The 17,390-nt window shown below is 44.6% G+C and overlaps 1 protein-coding gene, 1 long non-coding RNA gene and 2 other non-coding genes across 4 annotated transcripts; all 4 read right to left on the reverse strand.

Moving 5' to 3' along the window:
* Positions 1–6,103: 6,103 nt before the first annotated feature.
* LOC116599112 lies at positions 6,104–16,830 on the reverse strand. Its single transcript, XR_004289248.1, has 3 exons — positions 16,779–16,830; positions 13,405–13,406; positions 6,104–6,126 (listed from the first exon to the last, which is right to left on the reverse strand). It is a non-coding gene; the product is annotated as an uncharacterized LOC116599112 (long non-coding RNA).
* On the reverse strand, positions 6,706–12,220 carry RPS3 (ribosomal protein S3). Its single transcript, XM_032358794.1, has 7 exons — positions 12,118–12,220; positions 10,799–10,929; positions 10,247–10,340; positions 9,758–9,852; positions 7,892–8,079; positions 7,241–7,437; positions 6,706–6,780 (listed from the first exon to the last, which is right to left on the reverse strand). Exons 1-6 carry the CDS (start codon positions 12,145–12,147, stop codon positions 7,244–7,246), a joined length of 732 nt encoding a protein of 243 aa, XP_032214685.1. The 5' UTR covers positions 12,148–12,220; the 3' UTR covers positions 6,706–6,780; positions 7,241–7,243.
* On the reverse strand, positions 7,539–7,683 carry LOC116600452. The gene has a single exon (XR_004289655.1). It is a non-coding gene; the product is annotated as a small nucleolar RNA SNORD15 (small nucleolar RNA).
* Positions 11,084–11,231, reverse strand: LOC116600453. Its single transcript, XR_004289656.1, has one exon. It is a non-coding gene; the product is annotated as a small nucleolar RNA SNORD15 (small nucleolar RNA).
* Positions 16,831–17,390: the final 560 nt, after the last annotated feature.

Here is a 17,390-nt window from a genome sequence, read left to right on the forward strand (position 1 = left end):
GATTCTTTTATAAATCTAAAATACATTATGAGATCATGATGAATTTATTTTTCCTATATCTTGAAAAGCTTTGCTATTTCATCATCCTACAAATTATTTCATGTTACTCATCAGTGATTACCAAACAAGATCATGATGATAAAATGGAAGGATGGTATTGCCATCACATCGTCCTTCAGTTTCCATACCAAACTTCCCTTAAGTACTACAGATCATCTTCCAAGAAGGTACAAGAAGTCCAGAGATGTTGGCTAAGAATTCAGGGTTTTTCATTTCCACCCATAATGACAAAAGAGAAGCAGAGGATCTTTCACACTTAATCAGAAAATGAATGAAATCAGAAAATGAAAATCAGAAAATGAATGCAGAGACACATGGTAGTACTCTAGTCTCTGAGAATGGGGAAATTGCTCATATAAACAAAATCTTTCCTACGTGAATTTTTTTTAAGATTTTATTTATTTATTTGACAGATGGAGATCACAAGTAGGCAGAGAAGCAGACAGAGAGAGAGAAGGAAGCAGGCTCCCTGCGGAGCAGAGAGCCCAATGCAGGGCTCCATCCCAGGACCCTGAGATCATGACCTGAGCCAAAGGCAGAGGCTTAACCCACTGAGCCACCCAGGCGCCCCCCACATAGTATCTTTTGACAAAGACCTGTACCATTCAGTACAGTATAGTATTCAGTATTCATCTTTTAGGATGCCTATGCCCCCAAATTTACTTGATATAGTTTGTTACATGCTGAGGCAGTTGTGTACTAAGGTGACTGTAGGGAAACAGATACTGTAGATATTTTTAAAAATTCATTAGATTGGTCAAATTGATCCTTATACACCGAAAATTAAAAATGTTTTAAAATTATGGAGCAAAGAAAATGACTGTCCCCTCTTCAATATTATGAGCCATCAAAAATTTTTGAAGTATTCCATGTTGACAATACAAGTGCAAAACTAAACAAAACCAAAAACCCAGAAGCAGTAAGCTAGAGCCTACTAGAGATATATTTGGAATCTGGGATCAGTAGTTATAAGATGCATACATGCCAGCTTCACACATGTTGGCTGATGAGCATTTAACAGCATTCAAGGAATGGTGTGCTTTGGGGGCATATATGTCTTCCAGGCAAGGAAAATATGAAAATGCTTGCTGTTTTAATTCATATATATATGAATTATATACACAAGTATTTATTTTCATGACTATATGAATCACAGTTCTATTGAAATATAACTAATATCCCATAAAACCCACCCATTTGGAGGGGATAATTCAATGTTTTTTAATATATTCAGAATGGTGCTGTTATTTCTTGCTGAAATTTTAGTATTTTTTAAGATTTTATGTATTTATTTGACACAGAGAAAGTGCCACAAGCAGGGGGAGCAGGAGAGGGAGAAGCAGGCTCACTGCCGAGCAGGTAGCCTGATGTGGGCCTCGATCCCAGGACGCTGGGATCATGACCTGAGTTGAAGGCAGTCGCTTAACAGACTGAGCCTCCCAGGTGTCCCCAAATTTTAGTAATTTTAAATACTTGTTTGAATACTTGTAAAAATTTATAAAATGGTTTTCCACTTTCCCTTTATTCTTCCTTATGTAAATTATCTGTAAAATGACTTAAAAGGTAGGGTGTCTTGGGACACCTGGGTGGCTGTCGTTAAGCGTCTACCTTTGGCTCAGGTCACGATCCCAGGGTCCTAGGATCATGGCCCACATCAGGCTACCTGCTCGGCAGGAAGCCTGCTTCTCCGTCTCCTACTCCCCCTGTTTGTGTTCCCTCTCTTGCTGTGTCTGTCAAATAAATAAATAAAATCTTAAAAAAAAAAAAAAAAAAAGGTAGGGTGTCTATTAGACTCAAATGGTAAATAGCAATGGCTATTTTTCCTGTTGTCCTAAGGGAAAACCATTGAGCAAAGACCCATTACCTCTGGTCTCTGATCCCTGAAGGGAAAGAGGCCCTCTTGCTGGGTCTGTGCTCTCCCTCTCCTCCCCCTAAAAAGCAAAAACATTCTTAATTAAAGGCCAGGGGAGCCCTATCCTCTCTCGGCAGTTTGGGATTCAAAAGGTCCAGCTCCTCTGGCTCACCTCACAAAGGACCAGCAGGAGCAGGCCAATCATGAGGGCAGTCCCTGGCCAGGGGGATGGGACTGGGCCAGGGGGATGAACCCATAGCAGCAGCACTCCCCAATCAGTGGACAAAGCCCCAGCTGTACTTGTATGGCTGCACTGCTAGTACAACACAGGAATGAGCAGCAAAGGCGTGGTCTCATTTGAATTTTAGAGCTGGGGCACCTGGGTGGCTCAGTGGGTTAAGCCTCCGCCTTCAGCTCAGGTCATGATCTCAGGGTCCTGGGATCGAGCCCCACATGGGGCTCTCTGCTGGGTGGGGAGCCTGCTCCTCCTCTCTGCCTGCCTCTCTGCCTACTTGTGATCTGTCAAATACACAAATAAAAGCTTAAAAAAAAAATCATGTAGTTTTGATCAATAACAATAGGGAAATGGATTGTTTCATAGATAAAATAACATCAAAATCTCATGTTCCTGAAGAAGAAGAAAAAAATAGCAAGAAAAACTGTCTTTAGAGGTTGAAAATGTTGACCTTCAAAGATACCTTGAATGCCTTCCTGCCCTGGTGTTGGCAAGCCCTAACATGAAGCAGCTATATCTATACATAGCCAACACTGGAGCTCACAAACATTCACTAGGTGGAATATGGCATGGTAAAAGGCCAAATTCACCACCTATGTATGTGGCAGTGAGACCTGACCAGCAATGCCCACTTAACCCCAGAAATAGAAAGCACAGTTTCTATGGTCAGAGCCCTTACAATTAGGATGGGTAGAACCCAATACCATGAAGTTAAGCTATTCATTCCCAAGAGAATATGCTTAAGTACTCAACGGTAACAACATCCCACATTTACTGAGGACCTCTAATGGGTCAGGCACTATGCTATGAAATCAGAGGCAGATGAGCAAAGGCTCAGAGATGTTAACTCTCTGATGTCTCCATGCTCATACTGCTAAGTTGTGAACCTGGTTTTGAGCCCAGAGTCTGGCTGGAAAGCCAGGGCTCTTAACTGTCTCCAGAGATAACACACTCGATGATAAACACTACAGACAGGTATTGACGGTTAGGTCTTTTTCCAACAGCCCTGTGAGATACTGAGGACTGGAAAGATTCACCCTCACTAGATCAGTGCTGCTGTCACATTTGAACCCAGGCCTGAATGCAAAGCCTTGCTTCTCCCCACCACCTCTGAAGTCTCCTTTTCAAAGCACTCTGCAGAGAAAAGCATCCTCCATCCTACCAAGCTTGAACATTCCCATAGTCTTTGGCTAATTTCCCAGCTAGAGGGTTGGCTGACTTGGAGGTGAGGAGCAGATCCCACATGATCACCCTGCTGTGGACTCCAGGAGGAAGATTCTGTCTAGAGGCAGACCCCCATGTCCAAGACACCCTCCGCCCATTGTCCTCTGATGCCGCCTGTTTCTGTACTTCTCCTGGTTCTCCATCTTAACAGTGCTAGCCATTGGTTCTGGACCCTTGCTTGCCCCGTGGGCCTATTTCCAAGTTCTCTCATTCCAGCAGCTATTCTCTCTTTGCCTGATGGACAAGTTAATCTACCAGTTTCTGCTTGAAGCCCCTGTCCTGGTGCCAGGAATCCTAATGACTAAACTTAACTCTTAAGAGCTTGACAGCAAACTTTTGGTGACAAGTCCATGAAAGGATGTCATTTGCTTCCATGTTGCCATCAGCCAGATTCCCACCAGGGGGGTTCTGTGCAATGTGCAAGTCTGGGCCCACCTCTACTATGGAAACCAAAGGAGCTATCCTTCTCCCCACCTCAGGCAGCTGGGTAGTACACAGGGCTAGCCAGTCAGATATTCACACCTGGAAATTTTGAACTTTAAAAGGATAGGAGGCAGTGGAAAAACTCACTTAAGCCCAAGGGCGGGTGGTAACATCCTTTAAGGTAACCTGCATTTCTTCATGGGCTGTAGTCAGTGCTTACCTAAGTTATGCACTTATTTCACATGGTTTCTTGAAATGGTTTAAAAAAAATACCTCAAAGCCTCTCCTTTCTTTACCTGAGTAATGGCTATCCAGGGGTGTTCATGCTGAAAACTCGAACTTTACATGTGCACACTAACTGGCATAGTATTCTGCAGGTCCATGCAATTCAGTTAGTTTTACTTTCCTTCCCCAAGCTCGTACTTTGGTGCCTCCGTCCTGCTACAGCACCCCCTGGTGGGGACATTAACAGCACTTCTGAATCCCAACAGACGAACTTCCAGTTTTTAAGTTGATTGAGTTATGAATTTAAACAATCATATAACCTGATACACAAACACCTGTGCTAGTACCAGAAATTGAGGTCTTACATGACAAGAACTGCCTTCACCGATTTCCAACACCCAGTATTCTGGATGCTTATACTAGCTGAACTACTTTCCCAACAGAAAATCCCCTCACAACTGAACTACAGAAGTCCAGAAATAAGAATTAAGCAGCCTAGTTCAAACACTTTTCCAGTAAAATTGCAAAATGCCATTCATTTTACCCAGAAGGGATATATAAAACCTTATAGCTGCCTATATTACATTAGGTTTGGGGTGGGTAGAGAATCATTTACTCAAGGCACTCGAATCTCACTTTATGCATGTGTAGTACTGAGGAACCAACACCAGCTTCTCTACTCAAAACCACTTCACCCTCAGCCCTTCCAAGAAAACCTTCATTAGCCTGAAAAACTGTCACCTCAAGGTGAAGGGAAGCATGGGGAAATAAGAACATTTACATTTTTGTATACTTGGCTCTACTTCCTAATACAGTAACTATAATACACACAGTCCACACTCCCTAAACCACTGTAAATGGTTAACACATCAGCTATGCCAGAGGCTAGAGACTTCTAAAGGGAAGTGTCTCTAATGGTAGGTATGTGGTTTCAGTTCCATTACCATTGACAAAAAGTTAAGAGGTTACGGTCCAGACAGTATAAACATCAAAGGTTCTTACAGGAGTGGGGGCAGAGATAAATCTGTCATTGTGCTCCTAATGGAACTTAATCCCTATATAGTCATGTAGGATTTTCATGCCGCTTTGTTCCACACTAGTTTCACCTGAGGAAACCAGGAGGACCCAATTTCTTTCTTTCTTTTTTTTTTAAGATTTTATTTGACAGAGATACAGCAAGAGGGAATACAAGCAGGGGGAATGAGAGGAGAAGTAGGCTTCCTGCTGAGCAGGGACCCCGATGCTTCAGGCCGAAGACAGAGGCTTAACAACTGAGCCACCCAGGCAATCCAATTCCTTATAGCTATCAATATAAAACACTTCAAATATGACAAACTATACACAATGTAAATGTTCTTTACACTTTCCTGGAGTATAATGGCTAAGAGGACAGAAGAGCTATACACTGCTTAGGAAAATCTACTTATTTCAGGCTCTTCAGAAGCAAAAGCAAATCCCCTTTACACTTCAAAGATGCTCAGGTTGAAATGGAGAATTATGTAAAATCTTCCTATAGTATAGAATGACCTAAAATATAATGGACACTGTATTTATTTTCTATGTGCAGTTAAGATTTCCTTATGGGCACCTGGGTGGCTCAGTTAAGTGCCTGCCTTCAGCTCAGGTCGTAATGCTAGGGTGGGGGGGGAGAGTCCCACCTTGGGCTCCTTGCTTGGCATGGAGCCTGCTTCTCCTTCTGCCTGTTGCTCCCCGTCCATGCTCTGACAAATGAATCTTAAAATTTCCTTATGCATCAGGAAAAGAAAACCATCTTTAAAAAAAAAAAAAAAAAAAGATTTTATTTATTTATTTGACAGAGATCACAAATAGAGAGGCAGGAGGAAGCAGGCTCTCTGCTGAGCAGAGAGCCCAATGTGGGGCTTGATCCCAGGACCCTGGGATCATGACCTGAGCCGAAGGCAGAGGCTTCAACCCACTGAGCCACCCAGGTCCCCAAAAGAAAACCATCTTAAATATATCCCTGGGGAACCTGGGTGGCTCAGTCAGTTAACCATCGGCCTTCAGCTCAGGTCCTAATCCCAGGATCCTGGGATGGAATCACACTCCCTGCTCAGCAGGAAGCCTGCTTTTCCCTCTCCCACTCCCCCTGCTTGTGTCCCCCACTTCTGTCAAATAAATAAATAAATAAAATCAATCTTGAAAAATACACACACATATATATCCCTCTTGGGGCACCTGGGTGGCTCAGCGGGTTAAAGCCTCTGCCTTCAGCTCAGGTCATGATCCCAGGGTCCTGGGACAAGGCTCTCTGTTCAGCAGGGACCCTGCTGCCCCCACTCTGTCTGCCTACTTGTGATCTGTCAAATAAATGGATAAAATCTTAAAAAAAAAAAAATGTGAATTTATATATATATATATTCACATTTAATATATATATATATTAACACACACCCCTCTTCTAAACCTATAATGCCAAACTGAAGGTCAACTCATCGGTGCTGTCCTCTTAGCAATCAGCCTTCACTTTCACCAGATTTATAGGATATTACTCTGGTTAGCTCTGTTTGGGTTCTCCTGTTGCAGCTCCTGCCTCACAAGCACAGCTGAAACCAAGAATTGCAGGGAAAGTGAGCCAGAGAGCCCTGAAAAATCAATCAAGTAATGTTCCCTTGGGGCAAAAAAATTCTCAGACCAAAAAGAGGACATACAGTCTATTCACGCCATGTATCTTTCTCAAAGATTTTATTAAAGGTCTTTGCGGACTGAAATCCAGTCTCCAGATCCAGCTGCCGGAGAGACCCTGAAACCAAATAAAGCACAACAGTAAAAACAGAATTTTCACCTGAATACTGGGTTCTTCCATGTCCCACTTAGGATGTGCATGAAGAATATACACACACAGAACACCCAGACACAAACAAAAGGTACTAGGCTTAGAAGAGGCTTGGTGTTACTGTTTCAACTGCTTAAGAGGCTGCTGAAGAACAGGTAACTAACAAGAGTGCTTGATTTTAAGCAAATAAGAGGAAACATCTTGTTTCAAACTCAGTGATAAACACAGGAACTTCTTAGGAGACCAGGGTATACCCCTCCCCTACAGAATCCGTGGTTAAATGGGACCCCCACTCCAGCCTGCATTGTGAAGCGTCAAGAAAGTACAGTCCGAGTTTATGTATTAGTGCTTAGCGCAGTATGGGACACACTAGTAGCAGGAAGACAAGAGGGTCCTACTCCACACCAAAAGGCCCCTAGAGACACACCTGTTATGCTGTGGGTACTGGCTGTGGCATTGCAGGAGGCTCTGGCTTCCCACCTTTCTGTTCCGAGATGGGGGTGGTGGGCAGTATCTCATCTTTGGGTTCCACAATGCTCACATGATCCGGCAGGGGCTTCTTAGGGCCAATCTTACCACTTGGGTCCCAAGGAAGCATGATCTTCACTTTGATGCCCAGCACGCCTAGAAGATGCCATAATTAGTATCTAGCTGTGGTTGCCCCAGTCCCACAGTAAGGGCAGAAAGAAGACAGGAGTAGGTTCTTCAAGCACCCGAGTCTGGTCCCTTCTCAGACAAATGCCTCTAATCAATCAATGAACAGGACACTTTTGCAAAAGGAACACATGCACAGCACCACAGAACGTGGCACTGACAAGGACCAAGAGCAGGATGTGACCTTTCTGACTCGTCATCGTGTCATCACTGAAGGGTACACAGGTGGCTGAGACAAGAGCAAACCAACTCTCAGATCTGACCTATCTCAGCAATACAGTTCTTACACAGCTCATCAATAAACCCAAGTGGAGTATAAACATGCTCCACTTCTCCAAAATGAATTTCCCAGCACTGAAGTATGCACAAAAAACCACAACCATATGCTGAAGGCTCTTTGCCTGCAGCACTCCCAGCTGCTCACCCTGTCTGAGCAGCACATGGCGCACAGCCGTGTCAACGTAGTAGTTAACAGGGTCCCCACTGTGAATCATCAGGCCATCCACAAACTTCATGGATTTAGCCCTCTGTCCTCGGAGTTTCCCAGATACCACGACCTCACAGCCTTTGGCCCCACTCTCCATGATGAACCGCAGCACACCATAGCAGGCCCTTTGGGAGAACAAGACAGATATCCACACGTTATCACAGAAGACAAGACTGTTCGATCCTACCCCACACCACCATGTTAAAAAGAGCATGAACACGAGACTCACTAGTATGCACTATTTTCCATGTTCCTTTAATACGGAATGAATTTGACCAGAGCCTGTCAATTCTCTTTCAGTCCTATCGCACATCTTAAGCGGATTCCTTAGGGAATATAAGCCAATTCCTTCTAACCAAGTGTTTCCCAGCCTTGGATCCACATTAGAGTCACCTCAACAAGATTAAAATAAAACAGAAACACCTATGAAGTCGAGTCCTCACAGCAGGCCAATAAACAGGCAACTGTAGACTCAAGAATTGACTCTTTTTGGGGCGCCTGGGTGGCTCAGTGGGTTGAAGCCTCTGCCTTCGGCTCAGGTCAGGATCTCAGGGTCCTGGGATCAAGCCCCACATCGGGCTGTCTGCTCAGCGGGGAGCCTGCTTCCTCCTCTCTCTCTCTGCCTGCTTCTCTGCCTACTTGTGATCTCTCTCTCTGTCAAATAAATACATAAAATCTTAAAAAAAAAAAAATTGACTTAAGCAGGCCCCACACTTAGCACAGAACTGGACATGGGTCTCAACCTCATGACCCTTATATCATAACCTAAACCAAACCCAAAAGTCGGACACTTAACCGATCGAGTCACCTATGTGTCCCTAAACTGGCAATTAAATGCTGGGGGTGGTAAAACTCAAGCATAGGTTGTCCACTCCTTCTTTGCAAGCACATTTCACAATCAGGATGGCAATCAATAAGAACCCAGAAGTACTCGAGCCACTGAGTGGCCCCTTTATGGTTTATAATATATTCCTCAACCTCTGGAATTCACATTCATTAGGAACTCTACTACAGTAGGCTCCTAGCTCTCTTGACTGAGCACTGGAAAAAGGTATTTCTAAGGCCTATAGAATTGACAATGCACACATAAATAAAAACCTTAAAAAAGGCGCCTGGGTAGCTCAGTAAGCTCAGATCATGGTCCCAGGGTTTTGCATTCGAGCCCTGCTGAGCGGCGAGCCTGCTTCTCCCTCTCCCGGCCACTCTGCCTACTTGTGCTGTCAAATAAATAAATAAAATCTTAAAATAAACTTCAGTGCGTACAAAAACCACCTGGATCAAGTGGTTGGGCCGCACCTCCACTTTCCATTTTAGTGGGTAGAGACTGCGAATTTTTATTTCTAACAAGTCCTCTGATGATGGCAGTGATGCTGGCTCAGGAACCAAGCTTTTGAGGACCATGGTCTAAGTGGTGTAGTAGGCATTCAAGGCAGACAGGCAGTCTTTCTTGTATGTCCCTACCTATAGCCTTTCCTGCTACCCACCTCCCCACCAGGTCAACCTTCCTAAAACATAGCTCTCATGTCCTTCCCCTGCTGAAAAACCTCCCAGGGCTCTGCAGGAAGTGCCAACTAAATTTCATACACTAAGACAAAGCATTCCAATTCCTTCACAACAGTGAAATTCCACAAAGAACTCCTACGGAGATCTCATCAGTAGGCCCAGCTCCAGACCCCACCTAGCTACCTCATGCCCTTTCTAGTCCTGGAGTTTTGTTCTATTCCCAAAGCACCAAGGCAGTACTCCCTTTACAGCACTGACCCCTCTTTAAAACATAATCATTAGAAGTTTCAGGCCACTCACCTCCGCACAGCAAGGCCTCCTAGGAGTTTGTAACGCAGAGACTCTGCCTGGGCAATAGCACACAAACCTCTTGTAGCCACCTTTTCAGCATAAAGCTGTAAGAAAGAAACAAAGCATACCCTTAAACCTGTTAATTTTCCCCACAGCTTCCAATAAAAAAAACTTCATTCATCATAAAAGCATGTACTACTGTGGCATCCCTCAAGTACTAGAACACTTCCACCACCCACATGTAGCCTACACTTTGTGACACAGTCCGAATCTTTCCATATTGTCCTTCCACCCCTAGCTCCTTCTACAGCAACACCAACTGATGAGGCAGCCAATGCACCATATGTACCATTACTATTCCCAAGTTGAAAGCAAAAAATCCCTTCACCACCAGAAATGAGCAGAAAAGGACTATCAAAGGAAGCCCACTGCTTATTAAGAGAACTTGAACAAAATGCCAATCCACAGTAATCTCTGGCACAAGGCACAATCATTCACCTCTACACTGCCCTCGGGGAAACCAAACCTCTTCTGAACCACAGCAGTTAATTCTCGGATCCGCCGGCCCTTCTCACCAAGAACATTCTGTGTCCTGAAAACAAAACAAAACAAAACAAAACAAAAAAAAAAAACCAAACAGACAATTTATAGCTCTTACAAAATTCCAAACATGGCTTTAAATTTTTACATATATGTAGTAAAGTACCATTTACCTAACATACGAACTATAAATTTTGGATGACAAGAACTAGAGTTCGATTTAAAATAGTTAAGAAAATTTACATTTGTGGGCAGCCTGGTGACTCAGGTCATGATCCCAGGGCCCTGGGATAGAGCCCAGCATCAGGCTCCCTGCTCCATGGGGCATCTGCTTCTCCTTCAGTCCCCTCACCCCGACTTGTGCTCTCTCTAATAAACAAATAAAAATCTTAAAAAAGAAAACTTACATTTGCTAAGGCCAGTGCACTGACTGTCCCTGTAAGTTTACAGAATACACCATCCTAATATATACAGCAATTACAGATGATAGCCAAGAAAATGAGTTTTCACCTGGTGGCCAAGATAATGATTTCTGTCCTGGTTGGTGTCACTCGGACCTCAACCCCGGAGTAGCCATCTTCAGCCAGCTCCCGAGTGAGGAACTCGTTCAGTTCAGCTTTGAAGATGCCATCAGCAACAAACTAACCGAAAGGGAAAATTCACAATTAGAACTTGGACGCAGGGTCATTTTCCTGCCCAGTCCTTCTGCCAATGCAACTCTCATCAACATTCAACACCTTGAAAAAACCACCCATCATCACCCTATTACCCTTGTTCCAACACTCATGTAGCAACCCTTCTCAGACAAATGCCTCTAGGTCGTCCTCTGGAAGTTACTTTAACCCAAGGGCCCTTAAAACCGCCACAGAACGCAGCAAGGAGTAGGGGCCACCTGGCAAAGATAATACCTCCAGTCAGACTCGTCATCCTCTCTTCATTGAAGGGTTTTTTAAGACTTGCTGTATGTACCTACACATGCTGAACAAAAAGCGGTCCTCAAATGGCACATCCACAACTCCTTCATTCATTAAGGCAGAGATGCTGCCCTTTTAACTAACGAAAATAGACTTAAGTAAGCAGTCGCAATTGTAGACACAACTTGGACCACCTGAAGACTGCCAGCCAGGTTATCCTGCCATAAAGTGCGCGTGTCTTACAAAGCCCGCAAGTCCTAATTTGAGTAAAGGTGTGAATTTACACGTTATCACGTCCACACAAAATGACAAGTTAGGTGCCTATTTCTAATGCATATGGATTTTACACCGTCCTCGCCCAAGGAAAAGCGAAAAGTGGAAATTCGATGAACTGCTTGTTCCAGGTCTCCTCCCTCCATTAGCCCATCAGTTTCCTTGGGGTACAGATGGAGCAAGAAACCGTCTGCAGCCTTCCCAAGCGAGTTCCCTGGGGTCAGAAGGCCGCACCCCGACTTGAAGCAAGCATGAGTACGCTGCCACCTCCCGTTCCCAAACTCACAGTGAGACCTGAGGGGAAACGGCTCAACCTCTCAAAGGACCACATGTTTACTGAAGCTATTTGCTGACCAAGAAATGCTCACAAGCGCTTCATCCCGGGCAGGAGGGACACCCGGTGTTCATCTCTGCTATTCGCCCAGAAGCGGCAGCGATCAATCACTCCCTTTCGCCGCCAAACTGAGGTCGCCAGGCTCGGGCCCCGCGTTCAATCCACCGCCATCCGCGGCCCGCGGGAATGCCACGCGGCCGAGGCCGCTTCTCGAAGCAGGGCATGGAGCTGCGAGCCTCGCGACGGCGTTTCCACAAACCCCGACCCGCGCGGCGCCAGTTCCCCGGACCAGGGCCCCAGGGTCTCACCTTCCTCTTCTTCGAAATCTGCACCGCCATCTTGCCGCCGCGCGCCCCGGAAAGAAAAGGAAGTAGCTCGTTTGCGGAAGTAGGTATAAAGAGCGCGAGCGACGAGTAAGAACGGCGCGACGTCGACGCCTGTACGTGCTCCTGGGAATTGTAGTTTTTAGAAAGGCATTAAAGGAAAAAAGGAGGGTAATGGAGACACCTATAGGCAGAAACAGGAAAGGGAGACGCTCAATCGGAACTTCAGAACTGCAAGAGAGCCTAGAAATTCCAAGTATAAGCTCACACAGTAACAGCATGGAACTCTGGTCCCTACCCTCTGCACTCAATGAAATTCGTTTAGGTCCAGCCCTTCTAATCTGTATCCATTTCCTCTGTTCCAAATGATGGCAACACTAATATCTAATATTGATTAAATATTCTAGGGACTGTTCTATGCCTTTATATTATGAACTCATTTATCTCTACCTTTCATAAAGTAAAATATGTAACGGAAGTCACAAAATAGTGGTTCATGGATTCACAATTATTTTTCCATTAAAAAATTATTTTTAGGGGCGCCTGGGTGGCTCAGTTGGTTAAAGCCTCTGCCTGAGGCTCAGGGTCATGGTCTCAGCCTCTTGGGATTGAGCCCGGCGGGCTCTCTGCTCAGCAGGGAGCCTGCTTCCTCCTCTCTCTTGCCTGCCTCTCTGCCTACTTGTGATCTCTGTCTGTCAAATAAATAAATAAAATCTTTTTTAAAAAATTATTTTTCCTAAGTCAATTGGAGAAAGACAACTATGATATGATCTCCCTGATATGAGGAAGTAGAGATGCAACGTGGGGAGTTTGGCGGGTAGGAAAATAATAAATGAAACAAGATGGGATCGAGTATGAGACAAACCATAAGAGACTCTTAATCTCACAAAACAAACTGAGGGTTGCTGGGGTGTGGGGGTCGGGAGAGGGTGGTGGGGTTAAGGACATTGGGGAGGATATGTGCTATGGTGAGTGCTGTGAAGTGTGTAAACCTGGCGATTCACAGACCTGTACCCCTGGGGCTAATAATACATTATATGTTTATAACAAAATTTTAAATTTTTTAAAAATTATTTTTCCTTACATTTTGAAAAATTCAAGCATACAGAAAAGTTGAAAGAATTGTATATATGCATCACCAAGGTGCTCCAATTAACATTTTTGCCATAATTGCCTTATCATGTATCTATCCGTCTGTCTATTCACCCAAGGGTGAATCTTTTGATGCATTTCAAAGTAAGGGGCAGACATCAGCACACTTCACTCTGAAACATCTCAACAACAGTTTTATTGAGAAATAATTGCCATACATCACCGTATAAGTTTAATGCATACAGAATGATGGTTTGATTTACAAATATTGTGAAATGATGACCACAATAGTTTCAGCTAACACCTATCATGTCATGTAGATACAATAAAAAAGAAAAGAAGAAAAGAAAAGAAAAAAAAAGCTTTTCTGAACAGTTTTATTTTAAATTTGAATAGTTGGCCTACATTTAAAAATCAGGATTTTTTGTTATAAAACTATTTTAAGCTTCTCTTAAAAATGTAGAAAGACCTATCAAAATACCAAGCTCATGTTTCCTCATGGCAGCATTCTCCTTCCCTGTTAGATAGCAAAGGGCTTTCCAGTGTGCCAGAGTCCCTGGTGGTTTCACTCATTTATTGTCTGGCCCTAAAAGCTATTTGAGCTTTTCCCCAACAGTAAAAAGACTCTGATGCAAAGATCTGTCCTATAATCATGGAATTACCAGAGTTCTGGGGGGAGCAGAACAGAGGGACCAGGGAAGATGAAAAGACATGGATGGACTGGGATGCCTGAGTGGTTCAGTCACTTGAGCGTCTGCCTTTGGCTTGGGTCATGATCCCACTCAGGCTCTCTGCTCAGCGGGAAGCATGCTTCTTCTTCTCCCTCTGCCCCTCTGCCTGCTTGTGCTTGTTCTCTCTCTCTCTCAAATAAGTAAATAAAATCTTAATTAAAATAAAAAGAAGTGGGTGGACCAAAGAGAGAGTAGGCTATGGACCTATGTATTTTGGTGATGGACTGAAGTTGAGGCAGAATTGAGAAGGATACTCCAGTTTCTTTCTTCTTCTTTTTTTTTAATTAATTAATTTATTTATTTGACAGAGAGAGAGAGAAAAAACAAACAGGGGGAGCAGCAGAGGGAGAGTAAGAGGAGGCTCTCCACTGAGCAGAGAGCCTGATGCAGGGCTTGACCTGAACCAAAGGCAGATGCTTAACCAACTGAGCCACCCAGGTGCCCCAATACCCCAGTTTCTGACTCCAGCGGTGGGCACTTGGTAACAGCCCTCACTGAGATGAGGAACCCAGGATTTGGTTTTTCTTCCATGTATTCTCTCCCTATGCTCTTCACTCCATTCCTCATCCAGCTCCGTGCTCCATTAATTCAGTGGTGCCAGGCTGATCAAGTATTTGCCCTAGTGAATCTGACTTCTCTATGCCCTCATTAGGGATGTGGGTGCTGTGGGAGAGCAGCAGCCTTGTATGCTGGGGTCAGCATATTTCCTCATTCGGGTATGCCCCTCATTCTCCCACAGTTCCTGTTCTGATCTTTGCCAAATCAGAATCTCTTCCTCACTCTCAACAATGAACTTGCCTACTAAGCTTTTGCCACCGGGTATATTTGTGTAATCTACCTGGGCATAGAACCAGGCAAGAACTGCCTCTCACCCATCCTATAATTCTGTGTGTTCTTGGCCACCCCTTCCTGCTTAGGAAAGAGACTCTTCTTGCCCAAGGTCAACCTCCCCCGTGCATTTTGGTTCAAGTTCAGTTCTCTTCTTTGGAGACCTTGCTCTTGCAGTCATACCTTCTCTTTCCTGTGATACTGTTCTTTGTTCCTGTCATACCTTCTCTTTCCTGTGATACTGTTCCTTCCCAGTGCTGGATATGTCACTTCCTCTTTGTTGCTCCCATAACCATAACACCTCATCTCACTGGGTTGGAATGGCCTGCTTGTGTCCCCCACTAGACCACCAAGACCAAACTTGTCTCTGTTCATTATATCTAGAGCCTAGGATATGGCCTGGCTCAAACTCAGCGTCAGTAAAAGTTTGATGAGTAAATAAATCAACACATGGATTCTGGTTTTAGATCATTTCCTAGTAGCATCATTCATATGAATTTGCTTGCAAATGCCGTTTCTAAACCAAGCTCTGGAGACTCCAAGGTGAGCATCAGACCATGGCAGGTAAATCCTGCTGGAGGCTCCGTGGCTGCCCATCCGCTGTCCTTCCCCAGTGACCCTAGGAGGCTGCCCACCTGGGTATTGCCTTCTGGTTCTAGAAGGAAGCACACAAAGGAAGCCTTTGTCTTTATCCTGATGCCTTAAATTTTATCTAAGACTGCTGAAAGAAGATACTGTATTACTCAAAATGACACCATAAAAATAATAGTGGTCACAATACATTGAACTCTAATCCAAGTAAGGACTGTAAGAGTGACTTCATCTCTCCCTTGGTATCTGCAGTGTAGACAAGGCTTACTGTGTTGAGCCCAGGGTGCCACAGAAGTGGCCTCAGAAGCGGGAAGAGGGAGCCGTGTGTGTGTGTGTGTGTGTGTGTGTGTGTGAAAGCAGACTCTTAATCTACTTAATCAGGCCATGCCTGGGCTCTGTGAGTGCCACACGGGTGCTGCCCTGAAATTCCTGAAAACGTAAGGTGAGATTTGCCCTGGTTGCATGGTTTTGAAGACAGTTTAGTCACTTGAAGACCAGAACACTGAAATCTCACAGAAAGCTTTGAACTTACCTGGCTCCCACTGGAGGAGTCGAGCAAGAAAAAAGTGCAAGCGGGAGTACCTGGGTGGCTCAGCTGGTTGGGCGGCCAACTCTTGGTTTTGGCTGTGGTTGAGGGATCCAGCACGCCCTCCGGCTCCAGGCTGGGAGGCAGTGGCTGGAGAATCTCTCTCTGCCCCGCCTGCTCACACCCATGCGCACTCTCCTCTCCCAAATGAATAAACAAAATCTTTTAAAAAACAAATAAATAAAAGTGTGTGTGTGTGTGTGTGTGTGTGTGTGTGTGTGTGTGTGGAGGGGTGCCTATCCCCTGCTCCATGAGCACATCCTCCAAATGAGATGGACTGAGGGAATCTCCACCCTCGCAGATGGTCTCACCCCTCAGGGGGCAAACAGCTAGGTGGGCTCCGTGTTCAAAGATTCATGTTTTTTTCTACCCGACCCCCAAATAAGCTTATAACTCCATCTAGTGTTTGCCCAAAGAACTGGCGATCCGTGCAGGCCTGGAGGAAAAGCTGAATTCACCCAGAGAAGGTACACCCACCTCCACTAGGGCACTTCCTGAGAGATCATGTAGGGGGAAGGGGGCTGGGACAGTGACCATATTTAGTTATCACTCCCTTTAGATTCTAAGGCCCCACAATAGGACGTGATGATGCTGTCACATTCTCAGTGAAATTCAACAGTGACTCACTCTGGGCCTGGAATTGAGTCTCTGGATATGAACAGAAGAACACTGTAGAAAAAAATCTCAACTGGGTGGTTCAGTTGTTAAGCGTCTGCCTTCAGCTCAGGTCATGATCTCAGGGATCAAGCCCCATATGGGGCTCCTTGCTCCGCGGGAAGCCTGCTTTCCCTCTCCTGTCCGCCCGCCCCCCCGCCAACTTGTATTCCTACTCTCACTGTCTTCCTCTGTCAAATAAATAAATAAAATCTAAAAAAGTTTTGTTTAATCTCAAAAAAATTCTTTTGCTGCTTTGGTATCACTACTAAATCTGATACCCCCCCTTACAATACCAATCAGATCTGGTGTATGACAGAAGGTTGTAAGAAAACCTCACACTGAGTCGGGGGGAAGGGGTATGAATTGAACTTCTTTGGAGAGGGCAGCTTGATGGTACCTGCTGTCACTTAAGATGTGGATTTCCCAGCAAATACACTCCTTTTTATCTCCTCCAGAAAAACACCTACACCAATGTACAAGAATGAAAGGGCAGGAATGCTCATGATAGCTGTATTACTAATAATGAAAAAACACATTAGAAACAGCCAAAGGCCATTCAACAGAGAAATAAATGGCCATGGGATATCATGCAATCATTGAAGAGAATGAGGTGATTCAACATATGCACGTGAAAAGAGCACTGAGAAATACTGCTGTGTCAGAAAACCAAGTTGCAGAACAATATGGACTGTGTGATATTTTTGCACAATAAAATAAGACATACATGCATGTAAAAACATAGAAGAATCTATAGCCAAGGGCTAGATAAGCCT

Source organism: Mustela erminea, chromosome 9 (genome assembly GCF_009829155.1).
Source record: "Mustela erminea isolate mMusErm1 chromosome 9, mMusErm1.Pri, whole genome shotgun sequence".
Taxonomy (NCBI): domain Eukaryota; kingdom Metazoa; phylum Chordata; class Mammalia; order Carnivora; family Mustelidae; genus Mustela; species Mustela erminea.